Source organism: Telopea speciosissima, chromosome 11, assembly GCF_018873765.1.
Source record: "Telopea speciosissima isolate NSW1024214 ecotype Mountain lineage chromosome 11, Tspe_v1, whole genome shotgun sequence".
Lineage (NCBI taxonomy): Eukaryota > Viridiplantae > Streptophyta > Magnoliopsida > Proteales > Proteaceae > Telopea > Telopea speciosissima.
The window spans coordinates 13304916-13324127 of NC_057926.1; the positions used below are offsets into that span (position 1 = coordinate 13304916).

The following is a 19212-nucleotide window of genomic DNA, read 5'->3' on the forward strand; positions in this document are numbered from 1 at the left end:
CCCAGACATTCATGGCGTACCATCTTGTGGCCCAATGCGACCTCGAAAAGCCTTGGGAGGCTATTTCGCTAAATGGGAATCATCGTACAGACATCTTTGAGCTCATCTGAAGACGAAATGGATCCCACGGGTGGCCTCCTGCCCCTATCAAAGACGAGGAGGTTGAAGACAACAAGAAAGACACCGACTTTGATCCTCTAGCGCACTGCTTGTGCAAATTTCCCATCCTTGAACTCTGAGGAGGTTAGGGAAGGCAGGAAACAGCCCCCTCAAGACTCGCCTCCTCTCCGTGGTAGCATGACCACTCCAAGCATTGACACGGGCACACCACACGAAGAGGCAGCCCCCCCGGCTTGGAACTACAAAAGGCATTGTGTGTCGATTGAAGATCGAAGCTGTAAGGCCAGATGTCGATTGAAGATCGGAGCCAAAAACTGTACCACCAAGCTGAAGGTCAGCACCCAAAAAATGGCATCCATTCTAGCCATAGAAGCAATGATAGTCACAACACCAAAGAAATAAGAGGGCGTCAAGAGAAGCGCATGAAAGAAACCCACAGAGAAGGACCATGGCTTCGCTCCAAAAGAAGAAGCAGAGTATGGTAAGGAAAGAAGAAGGAGAAACTACTATTTATGGTGGAACGGATGGTCTAGATCAAAAGAGAATCCCAAAAGGCAATATTCCGGATTTAAGAAAAGTAACTGCGAGGGGTCACGTGGCAGGTCCCCACTGCACCTCCGCTTTTTAAAATCTGTGGAAGGGTTTAAGAAGGGAGGCGACAGTTCAGCTTCTATTTGAGTCCCATTAATAGTGCAGTAAACAAAGCATTAAAAGAGGCTTAGATAATAAATGTGTTGCGTTGGAAATTACAAACAAGGCATCCAGGGGACGAAACCAAGATCACATAAAGATCTTCCAACCATAAAGGCGACCTTCGTCCCAAATGGTGATAGGCACCACAAGAAGAAATAATTTCCTCCTAACCATGTTAGAGAATCGTGTCCCGAGCATTGCGAGCCAGACAAAGCCACAATGAAGTGAAGTTTACTTGCAACAGTCATGGAACACGGGTAATGCTAGTAACAAATACCGAGCAGCAAAAAATTCCATAGATAAAGTATGCCAGTTATTACTGTAGGCTAAACACAATAAATAATTACAAGTATACGCGCTTGGGACGCCGAGGATTGGGGGGCCGTGGTCCTGGAGGGTTCTCGGGAGGAGGAAAGAAGGGCACCGAAATAGAAGATGGGTCCAACCTCACCTCTTGCACGGGAATTCTTAGATTGAACTCCGAGCAAAGATAGGCTTCTACAGCCTCGGTACCAGCATCCTCTAACCTGGACTTCAAATCCATAATTTCTATTTACTAGCTCTTCACCAGTTGGTTCTTCTTACTTAGCTCTTCCTCAACCATTTTATTGGATAGGCTAAGGGCCTTAATACGTTTCTCGGCGCCGGCACGACTTTTATCCGCCGTCGCAAAGGCCTTCTCCATGACCATCTTCCCCTCTTTTAGTGATTTAATCTTAGCAACCAAAGAATGGATCGGCTCGTTCCTATCAGCACAGGTTCGCTTCAGCTCCTTGCAATCCTTCCCTAGCTGGCTATATACGGAGGCAATTTTCCTCTTCCGCTGTACCAACCCGGAGGCGAAGGACAAAGCCTGGGATAAGGAAAAGTTAGTAAAGATAAACTGAGGTCACAGAAATCTCCAATAGGGGAAAGCATCACCTCATAGGCCCGTGCGAAGGCGGTGTTTTCCAGCGCATCATCCTCCATATCTAAGAGGGTATCTCGATCAGCTGGGGGAATGCAGGTCAATGCCAGATGCTCAGCAGCTTCAGCATTCCCGATCACCTTCTGGTCAGCTCGTACCGACCACTTAGGGACAAACAAATCCGAACAAATCTTCTCCTTACCCTTATTTTTCTCGATATCCTCCAACAAGGGGGAACCATCGAAGACTGTGAGAGAGCCCTCCTCCCGTACAGTATGATCAGAGGAGGAGGGTGCTATCTTCTTACTCAGGTGTTGGCCCTGATTCTTATGGCCCCCAGAGGTTGGGGGAGGGGCATTCTTCTTAAGTTCCTTCCTCGGGGGATCCTTCTTCTGCTCGGATGGAGCCTCCTTCCTTTTCTTCTTATTCGAGCGAGGAAGGGAGAGGACCATATCCCTAGTAACTTGGAAGTTCTCAATCTCCATGAAGGTAGCAAGGGAACCCAGATCGAAATCCACTACACCAAATAAGGAGGAAGGAGTTAGCACACTAAAGTAAAAATCAATAAGGAGAAGACGAAAAGAAAGAGAGAAAATCCAAGGGCGCTCATGCTCCCCAACTCAGACATGTCCAAGGCATCAATGTCAGTCAATTCCACAGGCCCTGGAGTATTCACTATCATTTTCAGGGTGGATAGATCCTCGTCATCGAGAATTGGGATCTTGTTCCGAGCGGAGGTGGTTGGAAAGCCCCATGTATTGGGGAACCTAGGTCCCATGCATGAATCCCAAAAGAACCTTTGTTTCCAAGCATGGATGGAGGTAGGGATTCTACCCATAATAGGGATGTCGCGCTGAAGGAAGTAATACCACCCAGGATGACCACTGTTCGAATTCAGTAGAAAACACCTAATGAACAAGGCAGGAGAGGGATGTTTACCTAACCGAGTACATCTAAGGATGAAAGCTCCAACACATCTCCAGTAGTTCGGGAGTAACTGGCTGGGGGCAACTCCATAATGCTTAAGAAGGCAGGAGACGAATATTGGAAAAGGATAATGGAAGCCGGCCTCAAAGGCATCCGAGATGAGGCCAACCTCATTAGGATACTCGGTATTTAATCTGTCCTCAGAAGAGGCGGCCCTGAGATCAATGGACTCTGAGATTGAGTAGATCTCTTGAATCTCCACGACGTTAGACACGTTCAACACCGAGGGGATTTCATCCACTCCTTTTCCTATGGTGGGATTAATTTGAGGTTGGCGAATATGGTGAGCCTTTCTTCCCAGGGAAGTCGAAGGTTTTTTTGGAGGGATGTGACCGGAGGTACCAGCGGAAACACCAGACTTACTCTGCTGAACCAAGGCAGATACCCTTGGAATTGCGATAACCTCTCCAGATACCCTAGGTAGAGCCACAGTGGTTATCCTAACACCTTCTCCATGATATAATTCCTCAGATTCTTTGAACAAAGAAGCTACATCCCGATCGGACTTAGGATCTAAAGTTTTCTTAGAGCTCGACATCTCTCAAAGGAAAACAAAAAACAAAAAAAAAAAAAGAAAAAAGGGAGAGAAATCAACTGTAGAAGTAAAGGAAAGAGAACTTACTTGAGCAAGAGAAGTGTAGTTGAAGAAAAAACGCAGAACGAGATAGCTTCATGGATGAAATGAAGGCAGAGAATCAAGATATTTTCAAGCTTAAAAAGCTCGAAGACGATGGAGAAGAGAAGCCCCGGGAAGTTAGAACCCTTTATACCCTTGGGGAAGGAATGGAGGCTTTTGATCAACTTGATGAATTTAAATGGATGATCAGGATATAAGGAAAAGGCAAAAGAGACACGTGTTTAAAGGCTTAGGGAAGCTCCCTCGATAAGGAAAACACTGGGAAAGCAAGATGTTTAAATTCAAACTTTATGATATCCTTTCAATTTTCCTTAAAAGGAGTGAAATCCAGAAGATATTTCGGACCCACGTACAAACGACGGCAGATGGCGGTGTAGTTTTCGAGACTCCCGTTCCATACCCGAGGGTAAAATCGTCAATGAGAGAAACACGATTCAAAAAAGGAAGTAATTTGCATACGTGATTGGTAACCAGCTCTACCGAGCATAAAGCAACATAAATGAAAACCGATCATCACCGAGGTGCATTGATGGGCGAAGATCGTAGATAACCGGGCATACGGGCCAGAACGTCATTGCGCGTAATAAATGGATAATTCTCCCCATACCCCATTCCATGTAAGGAGAGTAGGGGGCAAATGATACACCATAATTTATCTACCCAATCCGAGCTTGACACATGGAGTGGCTTGGATTACAAGTAACCGGTCCTCGTCCAAAATAGAACAGCCCACTAACGAGGCAGTTATACTAGTCTAGACACATCAACAAGATCTATTTAGAGCACCCTGGTGGATGGAGACTGATAACCGCAGTCCACGTGTGGGAACATTCCAGATCCCGGGGTACAAGGAGAGGATCACCCTCTTGAAGGGTTTCCTACTCTGAGCACAAGGAAACGGTGTTACAAAGAAGGAAAGCTATCCCCAAGATCCGAAAGATAAGAGAGAGAAGATTGAGAAGTGAAATTTGTGTAAATAGGAACCCTTGCGCCCATGTAAAGGGATGGAAAAAACTTTCTCTCACCAAGAGAGAGATCAAGAAACCCTAGAGAAGCATCTTTGTTTTCCTTAATCTTTTTCTAGACTAGTCTAGTTTGAAGGTTGCAGTGTTTGAGGAATTTCCTCGAACATCTTTCTTTGTGCAACAATAACCATCGGTTCATCCATAAGCTTGTTTAACCCGTTCCACAATCATTTCAATCAACCACTGATTCACATCCATCTATCCATCCATATTGGAAAATTTCTTAAATAGGGTTAAGCTAACCATAACCTTATCTTATCAAATAATTAAAACTAAGAACCCCCCCCCCCCCCCACATTGAAGTAGGGGTCGGAGAGAGAGATCCAATACAACCCTCACCTCCTCCCTTTTTTTATACTTTTGAGTATGTAACATTAAATGTGTTAACTAGGGCTTTTTTTTTGGGGCGCCTGTTGACTAGGATCAATCAGTGAAACGTATAAAAAGCCCATTAAAATAGTGTCTTACACAGTCAATATAAAAATTGAGAGTTTTTAAAACCCAATTTAACCCTTATCTTCACGTTGTTATATTTTAGTTAATCTAACCAATATGTTAAACTAATCAATCAATTAAACAAATGGGAGAAAGAATAGTATCTGGGCGCATGTGGTGTACTGCCCCTGCGCCCATATATAGGGGTGAACAAAATGACTGCCGTGCTCCGTGGAAAAGCAGAATTTCTTAGGGCACTAGGGTCATTTCGCTCATCCCTATGTTTGGTCACAGAGACAGCGCATCGCATGCAATCAGATAGCATTCTTTTTCTAAAAAAAAATAAAAAAATAAGAAAACTAACATGGGGGGCTTATAAATAAGAGACCCCGGCACTCAGATAGCAGATAGCGTTCTTTTTCTAAAAAAAAATAAATAAATAAGAAAACTAAAATATAGTGCTTATAAATAAGAGACCCCTTAAGACCCAATTCATTTGCTGTTTGATTTGCTTCGACTCAAAGAGTGGACTGCGGATGCGGAGACCAAGGACAAGGAGGAGTTGTTGTATGTCTACTACTACTATCTAGCTTTGTTAATGAACCAAAAAAAAAAAAAAAAAAAAAGAGCTTTGTGTGAGAAGTGTTTTATATAAGAAATAAAAGAGTAACTGTTCTAACTGGCACGTTATTTGGCTCTGGCTCCCTAGAGGGGCACGTCACCAATGGAAAGGCGCGTAGCAGTTTTATTATAATTCACAAACTCAAAAAAACCAATACCTCTTGCGCTTTCTTCTTCTTCCTCTCTCTCTCTACTTAGTGTTCAGTGTTCACGATTCACGAACACAGAGTCAGAGGTCGTCTCTCGTGGGGAAAGATTGGTTGGCTCCTCCAAATGTTAGTAAAGACTCAGACAACGAGAAGCAAATGAGTTTTGATGAGTCATTGAGAGAGAGAGAAAACTCAGAAACCGCCATTAAACAACTCTGCATTTCTGAAATATAGATTTTTTTTTGACCTCAACCGCACATGGGTTCTTCTCTTCTTGGGGTCTGGTCTCCCCCCTCATTTGTTATTCCCTTCTTGCTTCACATGCTTCCTCTCTCTTTCTTTCTCATGTACTCTTTTTCTTTGTTTCTCTTGCCATGAAGTCTTCTCTGTCTGGCTTTGATTGATTAATCCCAGAGGTTTCTGTTGCGGCATTGTGCGTGAGAGAGAGAGAGAGATAGATATTGGATTATCTGAACCTGAATGTCTTTGAGACATACATGGCTGAGAGCAGAGGAGTCAGCTTTCTGGTTTCGTTGACTGTTTTGGATCTGGAGGTCAGCTTTAACTCGTTCAGCTTCTGCAATTGGTTTCTGGATACTTCAATTTTTCCCCTTTATTTTTAGAATTTTATTAGTTGATGGATTTGATTCAATTTTAGCAATGTTTGGTTGAAGAGGTACGGATTTGATTCTTCGTCGCATTTTGGCCATTGCATCTTGGTTTCTTTCGGATTTTGCTTATGTTTTGATGATTTGGTTGAAGAAGAAGTATGATTTTTTTGGTTGCATTTTTTGCCCTACTCGCGCCAATTGATCTTGGTTTCGTTTGGATTTCACTTTTGATTTTTCTGTTAGATTTTTTGTTGATCCTCTGATTTTTGCAATATTTTGTTTCGGCTGGAAGTTAGAACTAGTATTTTGAATAAATTTGATAAGAAGATTGCATTAAGTGGATGCCGGTCTAGGTTACAATTGGAATGACTGCTGCTCCCTTCTTCGTTTCTTTAATTTTTGTATAACCCAACTGTGCTATGATTTAGAATATCAGAATCTGTAAACTTGTTTCCAATTGTTCTGACAACAGTAAATTTGTAATGCTCTATGCACTTATGGTTGAAGGAAGAATTATGATTATTTTGGTTGCATTTTTTGCCCTACTCGTGCCAATTGAATCTGCAAACTTGTTTCAATTGTTCTGACAACAGTAAATTATGGATTAAATTTGGATTTGTTCGTCTCTTTAATTTTCTGTTAGATTTTTTGTTGATCCTCTGATTTTTCATAATTTTTTTTTTAACTTTAGAATTGAGGAAGATTTGTGAGAGCCAAGTTCTTACTGGAGTTATTAATTCCATCCTGAATATATCACCTTGAATTTCTTGACAGTTGGTATATATTAATAATATTATTCTGATGATGTCACCTTTGTGACTTGGGTGGGGGTAACTACAAATCTTCAATCTTAGTGGAAGAACATTCAAAGTAGCCTGTAGCATGCAAGCGCATCAAATATCAGAAATCAGTTCTTGCTACCTCCACTACTCCATCCTCTACCTTTACATGTCGATTACACATCGGATGTTGGTAAGAACTGAGGGACAATGCCCCCCTAACCTAAGTGGGCCTACCAGCGAAGCAACTGGTACTTGATCGAGCAGGAGCGTTTGGTTTCGTGCAACGCCCCTGCAGCAGGAAGAGGCAGTTGTCATTTGAAAGGAAACGCCCCCACCCCAGAAGGGCGCCCTTCCTCTCTTGGCAAAACGCTTCGTTTTTTTCCCTGGAGCAAGTGCGTCTGCTGGGATTGAACCTACTAATCTGCCACAAGGAATGGCTTTCCAACATCTCTATTCTATCTTTTATGAGGAGATAATCTGCTGGTTCATTTACTGTCATCCTTCCTTTGGGGAAGCGAGTAAACAGCAGTAGTAGTGGGGTTTAGGTAGAAGGGAGGCAGTAATTAAGATGGATTTTTTGTATAATAGATTCTAAGAAAGATAGCTATAGCACTCAAGTGCTCCTGGTGGAAGTTATCTCCATGTGACCCTTTTTTTGATGTGGGAAAAGTTTCGTATGTGGAACCAATTGGTATCTTGGCTATCATTCCCCTATGACTTCAAACTTGCTTGCAAAGCTGTTTGCTCCTATTTGTAGGAGTACTTACTTTTGTAATAATGATATCTAAGTTATATTGTGGCATGGTGATTTCCTTTTCCTCTCTTTCTTTCTTATTTGTAATTATTTTTAACTACATACTATTGATGGTATTGGTATGTTTCTCCCTGCCCCTTCCCTCCCCCCCCCCCCCCCCCCCAAAAAAAAAAAAAAGTTCTTGATTATTTTTTTTATGGTTTGATCAGATCTTTCTCTCCTGCTGTTAGAGTTAAAGCAGTGAAAAGGACTCTGGCAAAAATTCTCGTCTTTCTTTCTTCTATAAGGGTCTTCGTATCGACGACTCTGGTGTAAATGACATGTTAGAAAAGAGTGAAGCTGAACAGACCATAGATGGCAATGCTGCAATCATGTGTTCTGTAGCTTTATGGAGCTCAAGTTTACATTGTAGATTCAAGCATTGGATGTGATATTTGAGTTCTTTCATGGAGGGCGAGATGGGGACTGATTATCCTGATGACATGGACATGGACATGGACATGGACATGGAAGTAGAAGTCCTTTCTTCAATGTGGCCTGAAGATCTTGGAAGTAAAGTTGGAAAGCAGTTCAATATGGAAAAGCCTGGAGGAGATCTGTTGGAGGAGGTTAACTTAAAAGAGGATCCGTCTATAGTTGATTTCCAGCGCCTCCTGGAGTTAACCAATTATAGTGAGAAAGGTTCCAATCAGTTGTCATATCTGGTAAAGCACTGGGAGTATAAGCAAGCTAATGCCGTCCGTCTTCTCTATGAAGAGATGGACAACCTAAGCAAACAGAGGCAGGAAGTGGAGCTCAAGGAATTGGAAATTCTTGAGGAGCTTCGATATGGGGAAGAGAAGTTCACTGGTGACAAGCGTTCAATTTCCATTATGGATAAAGTTTATGATATATGGGAAGATTTGCCTAGGAGAAAAAATGATGTTGTTGTTCAAAATAAAAGCCTTGAAATAGATGCCAAGTATGACACTTGTAATTACTGGAAACAGCGGGCCTTGCAACTAGAGAAACTGTTGGAGGCAAGTATCCAGAGGGAGAAGACACTCATGGAGAAGTTGCAGGAGAACGTAAAAAATATTGAAAAGCAATCCTCACCCGTGGAAGAATTGTCTCAGATTTTGAAAAGAGCTGATAATTTCTTACATTTTATTCTCCAGACTGCACCAATTGTCATTGGCCACCAGGTAATTGGATTCTTGTACTTTTTTTTGGTGGATTGTTGTGAGACTATATTTTCTCGTGTGACCAAGTGGTCACGGGTTCGAGTCTGGAAACAGCCTCTCTGTGAAAGCAGGGGTAAGGCTTTGTACATTATGACCCTCCCCAGACCCTGCAGTAGCGGGAGCCTCGTGCACTAGGTACGCCCTTTGTTATGGGACTGCAGTTAAGAAAGACTTATTCTGAATTTCCTCTTCTTTACCTTGTTCTGGCATCTGTTTTGTCATTTAAGGTAACTGTTCTCAAATATTAACAGGAAATGGGAATTTGGGAAATAACACAAACTTGATACACTTACATCAGTAAAGGGAAAAGACTGTCTATCATAAACCAGGCATCATTTAGTTCTCCACTCTGTCTTTCACTTCTCCTGTAGATTGAGCCATTTCACACATGGGCTGAAGAAAAAGGAAAAGGAAATCAGATAAAGAAGAAAAATACAGTAGCAAACATGTGGATTGCTTTGCAGTATTTTTGTGCTCTGAGTATTTCTCTTCATCTTCTTTTATTTGATTAATATTTCCCTTATACATTGGGGAAAAATATTTCAGCTATAATAGTTTCTTGTGTTTCAATCCCCCCTCTTTTTCTTTTTGTTTTTCTCTTTAAAATTTGTTTGTCACATTAGTAACCATTGGAATTTTTGGGCGATAATTGAATGCATATTACTTAGCAAAGCTTCGAAGATTATTATTGCATAGGTTGCGCTTGTACTTCATGCCGATAACTGAGACGGTGTAGGCATTTCGTCTATTTTGCTAAGCCTTTTGATAGTATATCAATGGTTTCTGATTGAATGTTGCATCAGGCTATTAGCATTGAGTAGTTGCAAAACTTAATGCACATTAAGTTAGAAGAGTGTAGTGAGAGTAAAGTTGTGTCACCTTATGAATGACAAATTATTATATGTTGGTGTGCAGTATCTTCCCCTTCCTTTTCTTCTTTTCCTAAAAGATTATGTCCATGATGCTTTCCTTGAAATTTATTGTGTAAAATTTTTGTAATGATGCTTTAGGCTGGTTTAAGAGCAGTTTGAACTTGCACTTCTCTTTAGTTTCACAGGAAAGCATTAGTATTTCAATATTTTGTGACAAGATGCAGCTGAACATAGACACACTATCACTGGAACCTTCTATCCCACTCAGAAATTTAGGTCCGGTTTAGTATAACTGTATAAGCATCAAAGTTTCATTTTTTTAATGCATAGTAGAAGTTCCATTGTTTTATATTCTACTGATATATTTGACATGAAGTGCTTCTTTTCTCCCTTTGATTATTGTTTATTGAGGAGACTTGTGGTAACAATATGTAATGACTTTGCCATTGTTATGCTCAGGACAAAGACATGCGGTATCGGTTCATTTATAACCATTTTCCAAGTTTACACGAGGAGGTAATTGGTTATTAAATTTCATTAAGTTCAAGTAGCTCAATCTTAAATATATCTGATTTCAAATTCAAATTTTTTTGCAAGTTATGTCTTTTTGTTAAGCAGCATCATAACATGGAATATGAAAAGCATATTTTCTCCTGAGAGGAATAAAATTTTGTAAAAAGCATACAACATGACCCAAGAAGATTATGAAGGCTCGGCCCCCTATGTTCTGCCATGTGGCATGCCAAGTGAGCAAATCTAGACCGTGAATGGGAAGACGACACCTTAACTTGGTCAGGTGGTAATTTTGGGCCCCTACTTCAAAGATATCGTCCACTATCTATGACAGATTCCCCTTGTTTTATGGACGGCCCAATGTCAAGCAAAGAAAAGTGGTTCTTACCAGTTTTTCTTATTTCAGAATGTGACAGAGTCTGTTTGGGCCCAAATTTATACATAAAATAGGGAGGCTGGGGCTACCTGTCCTTGAAATTTGGTGCCCAACTGATACTTAACCTGCCACATTGTAGATTTTGACCTCTGTTTGGGACAGTACATAGCTTGGGCTGTGCTGTGTTCATGCTCCTATAAAATTGCTTTGAACTTTGTTGCATACACTGCGGACATATTTCCCTCAAATTTGTGCATCTTTCAGGACATCATTGGGAAAACGGATATGGAGATATTTTCTGGTGCTGGTGTAAAGGAAGCTCAAGACTTCAAGAGAGAAGTCTTGGAAAGTGGAATACCTATAAAGCGGGAATATACATTTGACACAGAATTATTTGGTACAAAGACATTTTTGATGTATGTGGAACCTGTATTTAGCAAGGCAGGAGAAACAATTGGTGTGAATTATATGGGAATGGATATTACTGACCAGGTAACTTTTACTTTGGGATTTGGATTTCATTGCAATCTCTTTTTTACCTAGTTCTCTATGACATTCTGCGGGAAGTAGTTGTTTATTCTTGAATTCACTTTTGTCTGTTGTCAGATATTTTTTTTTCCAACTCGTACATGATTATATGGACCACTTTTAAATGCAGATAGTTACAAACTGGTAGATATTTTCTTATCCTTGTGCATATTTTGAGAAAACAATTCAGAAGTATATATTGTGACCGTGATAGAACTTGAATCTGTACCTGGACATAAGGAAAAAAAAGAGAAGAGAGGATAGAAGTCAAAGAGAAGAAGGGAAGATGAGAGAATGGAGAGAACACAACACACGGATTGAGTGAGTAGAATACCCCAAACTGTGGGTTGGGGGGGGGGTTATTAATATTGATATAAAAACAAGAAATTAAAATCAAGAACTGGGTCTGCAACAAAAGACTATGACATAAGTGTACCTTACACTTAAGAACAGAAATAAGAAAAAACATTACAATTATACCCCCATAGAACCGACACAACTTAACACTCCCCCTTAAGCTGGAGCATAGATATCATCCATGCCCAGCTTGGAACACCCTTGGAGAAATACATTTCGAAACAAGGCCTTGGGAAACAAGTCTCCAAGTTTATCGCTAGAATTGACAAACAGGGTGGGAACCAACTTTTTCATCATTGCATCCTGATCAAAATGATAGTCCACTTCAATATATTTAGTCCTCTCATAAAAGACTGGATTACTGATTGGTTATTCCAGAACACTTGCATAAGTTTGCTGATCAGAAAACCAAGTTCCTGAACAAAGGATTTAAGCCACATCAACTCAACTGCAGTGTGAACTATAGCTCTTTATTCAACTTCAACATTAGAATGGGCTACTGTAGTCTACTTTTTACTCTTCCATATATCAAGATTACCCTCCACAAAGATACTATAGCCTGTAGTAGATCCCCGATCACCCTTAGCACCTGCCCAATCAACATCAAAATAACCAACGATATTGGTTTGATTATTATGACGATTGTTGGAAGAACAGTGGGTTAGAAAGAGAGAATTAGAGAATGGAAAGACTTATTTTCATTAATAGGTAAGCCCCTCTATTTATAATAGAGGGGAAAGTTACAAAGGAACTGAAATAGACAATGCGGGACTAAAATCCACGTAGTTGACTTAAACTTAATAACTTAAGAATAAAACTACCCCAAAAGGACCATAATACCCCCACGGTATTCTGGATTACATATTCCAACACTCCCCCTCAAGCTGGATTATACAAATAAGTAAAGAAAGAAGATCCAGCTTGAACTAAAGAAAAAATAACTCCTAATAATGCTAACATTCCCCCTCAAGTTGGTGCATACAAGGTACTAATACCCAACTTGAACAAAAAAAGGGAAAAACTAGCAGAATCTAGCTTGACAGATGAATGCAGCTCCCAAATAAACCTTCAAGAACTTGAAAAAAATAGGTCTTCAAAACCTGGGCAGACTTGAGCAGCAAACTTTCACCAATCTTTAACAGCTATCCAGTGATGAATCTCTGACTGATAATCTTGAAGATAAGCAACTAGGGCAGCAAGCAGATGCATCAAGCAGCAGAAAAGATCAAACAGCAGAAAAAATCAACCCAACTGTAGAACCTCATATAGGCAGACAATAACCAAACATCTCAATACTTTAATACTTCAATCTCCCCCTTACGGCAAACTCAACCCAATAACAAATTAGATACCCATTGGCAATGGTGAAAACTCTGATCTTTAATGTTTTGCACCAAGTGTTCTTGTAAGTTCTTCTACAATGTCTGTAGGTGTACTATACATAATCCCCCCCCTCACGTGTAGTACACGTGGACATAACAGAGATGATGTAAAAGGTAGGGCAAAAACATAATATTCCAGAATTTTCCAAGTGGTGCTAAGGGTAATGGAAAAGGAAGAAATGGCAAATTAGAGAATACCATTAACTTCCAAAGGGGTTATGGGTATATGCCAAAGGTATGTTTTGGGAGGTGGTGAAATGAAAAGAGCAATGGGATAATGAACCATGGACAAAAACAATGCAACACAGTAATCTTCAACCTTTTTCAATTGATCAAATTCCAAAACACCAATCTCCAATGATCAGATCTGAATTATAAAAAAACAGGTTTGATTTTTAGAAGGAGAAGGCACCATTCTTCAAAAACTTGATCAATCTTCACACAAGGAAGAACCAGTGTGCAAAATTCCAAACTATAAACTCCCACATGCTAAATAGAATTGATGAAGATATCTGGACAGCAATGGATGTAAGAAGCTTCAACAAAAAACTTGGATCAAATCTGAATTAGTGAATAAGGCTAGGATCAAGCTCTCAAAGTAAGCTGGATATGAACCAAAAAAACTTCACATAACTGAATAGGTTTGTAGTTGTAACCAGTAACCTTGGAACACATTGTTGTAATCCCAAATAAGCTGATCTCTAGGGTAGTAGATTTGAGTCTTCAATAATGAAAGAAATTCGATCTCCAATAGTAGGATACTCAGTCTCAATAATAGGGCAACAGTAGTCCACGTAAAGGCAGCAGTAACATGTCAACCAGTCATGCTTACAGAAGCCAATCAATAGAACCAACAAGGTAGGTAGTAAAGCTCAATAGAACCAACAAATATAAGATAATCACTCAGTAGATCCAATAGGTAGTCGAAGCAGCCAGCCACATAAGAACAAGGAAAATAGGTTGATAATTGGAAAAATCGAGCCATAAGAATGAACCTGAATTTTTTCCAAAAATAACTGATGACTGATGCTGAAATATGAGTTGAATACTCCTCTGATATGTATAAGACTCTCCTTCAAATATGAGCTTGATAGGAAAACCCTAACCTTAAAATTGATTGTTGTCAGGGTTTTAGAAAACCCTGAAATTGAGATCGATTTAAGGAAAGGGGGCTGTAATTGCTGATGTAGACGTGTAATAGATGCTGACCAAGGCTGCTAGAATGGAGCCTCCAAGGTGAACAATCAATCTCTAGTAAGAGTGAGACCTGATCTTCAAAGGGGAGAGACTCCAAAAAATCGTAAAAGTAGAGTAGGGCAGCATTACAGCACTACACCAGCATAAAGGACCTTCTTCAAGCCTTGAACTGATTAAGGAGAGTTCTCTTTTAATGTTAGAACCACCTCCAAAGCACTCGAACAGCAGCAAACATCCCTAGCCCAAATTGATTTTTATCAGGGTTTTGGAAAACCTTGAAAAGAAGAGATCGATTGGGGTAGGGGTCTTAAAAAAACTTGGATAGGTGCAATATTGAGGTTGATTGGTCCTTGAAGTGGGAGTAATCAGCCCTCCAAAAATTAGCAAAAACTGAAACCTGAAATTCAGGGTTTTTGGTAGGTAACCAAATTAGCAGGTTAAGGAATTTTTGCTGTAGAAACAAATCCAGCCATCAGAAAGGGTCCAAACTTAGGTCGAGTAGGGCTTGTAGTGATGGGGAATCACCCCCAAAAGATCAGCTGCATCTGAAAAAGGAAGCACCAAAATCGATTGGAGTCTGGGTTTTGAAAAATCCTGACAAGTTGAGATCGATTAGGGTATGGTGGCTGGAATTAATTAAAGCTTAGAGAAAAATGAAATAGGGAATGAGGATAATGGAATAGGGTAGAAAGGGGCTGGAGAAGGGTGTATAGGGAGCTCTAATGATGGAAGGTCAGCCTTCAATAGTAATAGGAAGTTGATCTCCAAAAAGTTTTAGAAAACCCCAAATCTCAAAGATGATTCCAGCAGTATTTTACTATAAAAAAGTAGATAGAATGGAGGAGGGCAGCAACTAAATCATTGGTCAGGGTTTTTACCTCATTAGTGCTGCCCCCTTACAAGGTGAAGAAGAAGAAAACCATAGAAAGAGAAGCTGAGAGAGAGAGAGAGAAGAAGGAGAGGTCAATTGGAGAGATGGAGTAGGGTTTTTTCTCTTTTTCTAACCAAGATCAGACCTGCTCTGATACCATGTTGGAAGAACCGTGGGTTAGAAAGAGAGAATTAGAGAATGGAAAGACTTATTTTCATTGATAGGTAAGCCCCTCTATTTATAATAGAGGGGAAAGTTACAAAGGAACTGAAATAGGCGATGTGGGACTAAAACCCACATAGCCCACTTAAACTTAATAACTTAAGAATAAAACTACCCCAAAAGGACCAGAATACCCCCACGGTATTCTGGATTACATAGTCCAACAACGGTAAATAAGACCTTTCCCTGGAATACCCTTAAGATATCTCTCCCAATGAGCCTACTTAGGTGTCTCCATAAACTGACTAATTAAATAAACAACATAGGATATATCAGGTCTTGACCGTCAGGTAACAATATTATATAAAAATTTTCCGACTAACCTCCGATACTGACGTCTGTCTACAAATTCCTTGTCATTAGACGCTCTAAGTTTGACATGAGGGTCCATAAGAGTTTCTACAGGCTTGCAGCCTAACATTCCTGTCTCGTTCAGAAGGTCAAAAATGTACTTCCACTTAGAAAAACTAAGCACTTTCTTGCTTCGAATGACCTCAACGACAAGAAAATAGCTGAGAGCTCCAAAATAATTCATCTGGAAGTGTTGCTATAAGTAAAATTTAACCTGTTCAATCCCAGGCAAGTCATTACTAGAGACAATAATATCATCAACATAAACGACCAACACAATAACTTTTAGAGTCTCGATGAAAAAGAAAAAAAGAAAAAACTAAGTAATCGAAGTAATATTGAGAAAAGCCATAACCAGCAACAACTTTGCTAAATTTATCAAACCTTGCGCGCGGGGATTGTTTCAACCCATAAATTGATTTGTTCAGCTTACAAACTTTTCGAGCACTCTCTCCCTGAGCAATATACCCAGGAGGTTGCTCCATATAAACCTCATGCAAATCACCATATAGAAAGACATTTTTGATGTCTAACAAAAAGAGAGGCCAATCAAGGTTAACAGCCAAAGAGATCAAAACTCTCATAGAATTCAGGCAAGCAACAGGAGAGAAGGTTTCAAAATAGTCAATTCCATAGGTCTGAATGTAGCCTTTAGCAACCAAATGGGCTTTGAGGCGCTAAATCGAACCGTTAGAGTTATACTTAATGGTATACACCCAGTGACATCGCATAAGTTCTTTACTTGGAGGTAGATCTACCAAAGTCCAAGTCTGACCCAAAAGCATGACATCCATTTCCACATCTATGGCTGACTTCCACCCAGGCTGAGACAAAGCATCTTGGTATTCTAGGAATAGAGTGAGAGGACAATGTGTAAACAAATTAGAATTAGAGTATGAATGCTTGGATGATTATGATCACCCCAAGCACATCTATTTATGATAATGAAAACATAGGACAAAATTACAATAAGCAATGTGGGACTAAAACCCACATACAAAAGAAACATAATAAAAGAAGACAATGTCCAGAATACCCCCACGGTATTCTGGCCCATACAATCCAACACTCCCCCTCAAGTTGGAGCATATATGTCATGCATGCCCAACTTGACTAAGATAGGAAGAAACACTTTCCCACTTAGTCCCTTAGGGAACACATCAGCCAATTGATCAGCAGACTTCATAAAGGGAACACAAATGAGTCTGGCTTTGAGCTTCTCCTTGATGAAATGTCGGTCAACCTCCACATGCTTAGTACGATCATGCTGGACAGGGTTATAAGCAATGCTAATGGCTGCTTTATTGTCATGGGAAGATGGACTGCAACATCAATATCCTGCAACAATCCTCTAAGTCATAGAAGTTCACAAATTCCTTGTGCCATCGTACGAAATTCGGCTTCAGCACTGGACTTTGCCACAACATTCTGCTTTTTGCTACGCCATGTGACAAGGTTCCCACCCACAAAGGAACAATAGACAGAGATAGATTTTCTGTCAGTGGACCCAGCCCAATCGGCATCAGTATAAGCTTCAATCTTCAGGTGACCATTGGGAGAGAGAAGGATTCCTTTTCCTGGACTTGACTTCAAATATCGCAAAATACGACGGACTGCCTCCAAGTGAGAGGAATAGGGATCATGCATAAACTGGCTCACCAAACTTACAACAATGGCTATGTCAGGTCGTGTGTGAGAGAGGTAGATTAATTTGCCCACTAATCGTTGATAACAACCCTTGTTAACAGGTTCACCCTCTTTCTCCTTAAGTCTTGTAGTAGCTTCTATAGGAGTATCTGAAGGATGACAACCTAGCAGCCCAGTCTCAGTCAATAGATCAAGGATATATTTTCTTTGAGAAAGAAAGATGCCCTTCGAAGATCTAGCAACTTCTATCCCTAGAAAATATTTTAGAGGTCCGAGATCTTTTACCTCAAACTCACGGCCAAGGAGGAGCTTCAAATTCTTGATAGCATCACCATCATTACCAGTCACCACAATATCATCCACATAGACTATGAGAAGAGTTACCTTGTCACCATCTCGTCTGATAAACAAAGTGTGATCAGCATTGCTCTGCTTATAGCCTGCTGAAATCATAGCCTTGTGAAATCTGCCAAACCAGACTCTAGGTGACTGCTTCAACCCATAAAGGGCACGCTTCAATTTATAGACCCCGCCTTTGGTCCTGTCACCAGAGAAGCCTGGTGAAATGTCCATATATACCTCCTCCTCAAGCTCCCTATGGAGGAAGGCATTCTTTACATCTAATTGCTGAAGATCCCACCTAAGATTTGCAGCACAAGATAATAACACCAGTATAGTATTGAGTTTTGCCACTGGTGCAAAGGTCTCCTGATAGTCAATTCCATAAGTTTGAGTGAACCCCTTTGCAACCAGACGTGCCTTATATCGATCCATTGAATCATCAGCCTTCTGTTTGACCACAAAGACCCATTTACATCCAACTGGTTTATGCCCTGGAGGAAGAGCCACAAGATCCCACGTATTATTTTTGTGTAGTGCTCTCATTTCTTCCAACATTGCTGCCTTCGACTTTCCATATGTAGATGCTTTCTGCCAATTTTTAGGAATCAAACCAGAAGAAAGAGAAGATACAAATGCATGAAAAGGAGAAAGAGAACTATAAGAAACAACACGAGATATGGGATGTATAGTGCAAGTCCTAGTACCTTTGTGATGAGCAATAGGTAGGTCGGAAGAAGAGGGCTTACCAGGAGAGGAAGGATCTGGATCTTGAGCCGGCAACTGGATGGGTATTGGTGCTAAAGTGGATTGAAGCTGCCCTCTGTTGGTCCTGCCCCTTTTATAGGTGAGTATGTTGGAGTTGTCAATCCTCTTTTGAAATTCACCAATAGTTCTCTGGACTGGAGTCAGCTCCCCCTGAATAGGAACATTAACAACACTCTTTTCTATGGCCTCCCCTTGTAAAGGATTCCCTTTAGATGAGGGGGAAACAGGCAAAGGAGGTTGGGCATCAATTAAAGAAGGTTGGGCAGCAGCCAGAGGAACCTCAAGAGGAGGAATCTCAAAAGGCACATCTTCACTAGAACTCTCCCCCTGAAGAGGTGGTGAAGAATAATAGGAAAGGGTCTCATGAAAGACAACATCCATACTAACCAAAGTATGGAGGGAAGGGGGATGGTAGCACTTATAACCTTTTTGGGTTGGAGAATAACCCAAGAAAATACAACATAGCCCCCTAGGTTCAAGTTTGCCTGGAGATTTTGTATCTCTAGCATAACACACACAACCAAACACTTTGGGAGGCACAATAAAGGCGGAATTCCCTAGTAAAACATCAGATGGGCTACGAGAGTCAAGGACTCGAGTAGGTAATCTATTGATGAGATAGGCAGCAGTGAGAACCGCATCTCCCCAATATTGAGATGGGACATTCCTAGCAAACATCAAAGCCCTGGCCATCTCTAACAAGTAACGGTTTTTCCGTTCTGCCACGCCATTCTGGGTAGGGGTATCAACACAACTAGTCTGGTGAATAATGCCATGATTAGCCAAATATTTTTTAAATTGAGATTCTGTATACTCGGTTCCATTATCACTTCTCAATATTTTGA

General features: G+C 40.6%; 1 protein-coding gene across 2 annotated transcripts in view; it reads left to right on the forward strand.

Moving 5' to 3' along the window:
* Positions 1–5577: 5577 nt before the first annotated feature.
* The window catches only part of LOC122646660 (histidine kinase 5-like), a 114043-nt gene continuing 100408 nt past the window's right edge, over positions 5578–19212 (forward strand). Inside the window, exons 1-4 of one of the 2 annotated variants that reach the window (XM_043840249.1) lie at positions 5578–6250; positions 7931–8905; positions 10276–10332; positions 10970–11197. In XM_043840249.1, coding sequence (XP_043696184.1) covers positions 8168–8905; positions 10276–10332; positions 10970–11197 — 1023 coding nt within the window. In that variant the 5' untranslated portion in view covers positions 5578–6250; positions 7931–8167. The remainder of the gene's footprint in view (positions 6251–7930; positions 8906–10275; positions 10333–10969; positions 11198–19212) is intronic. The other variant, XM_043840248.1, reaches the window with a different exon arrangement.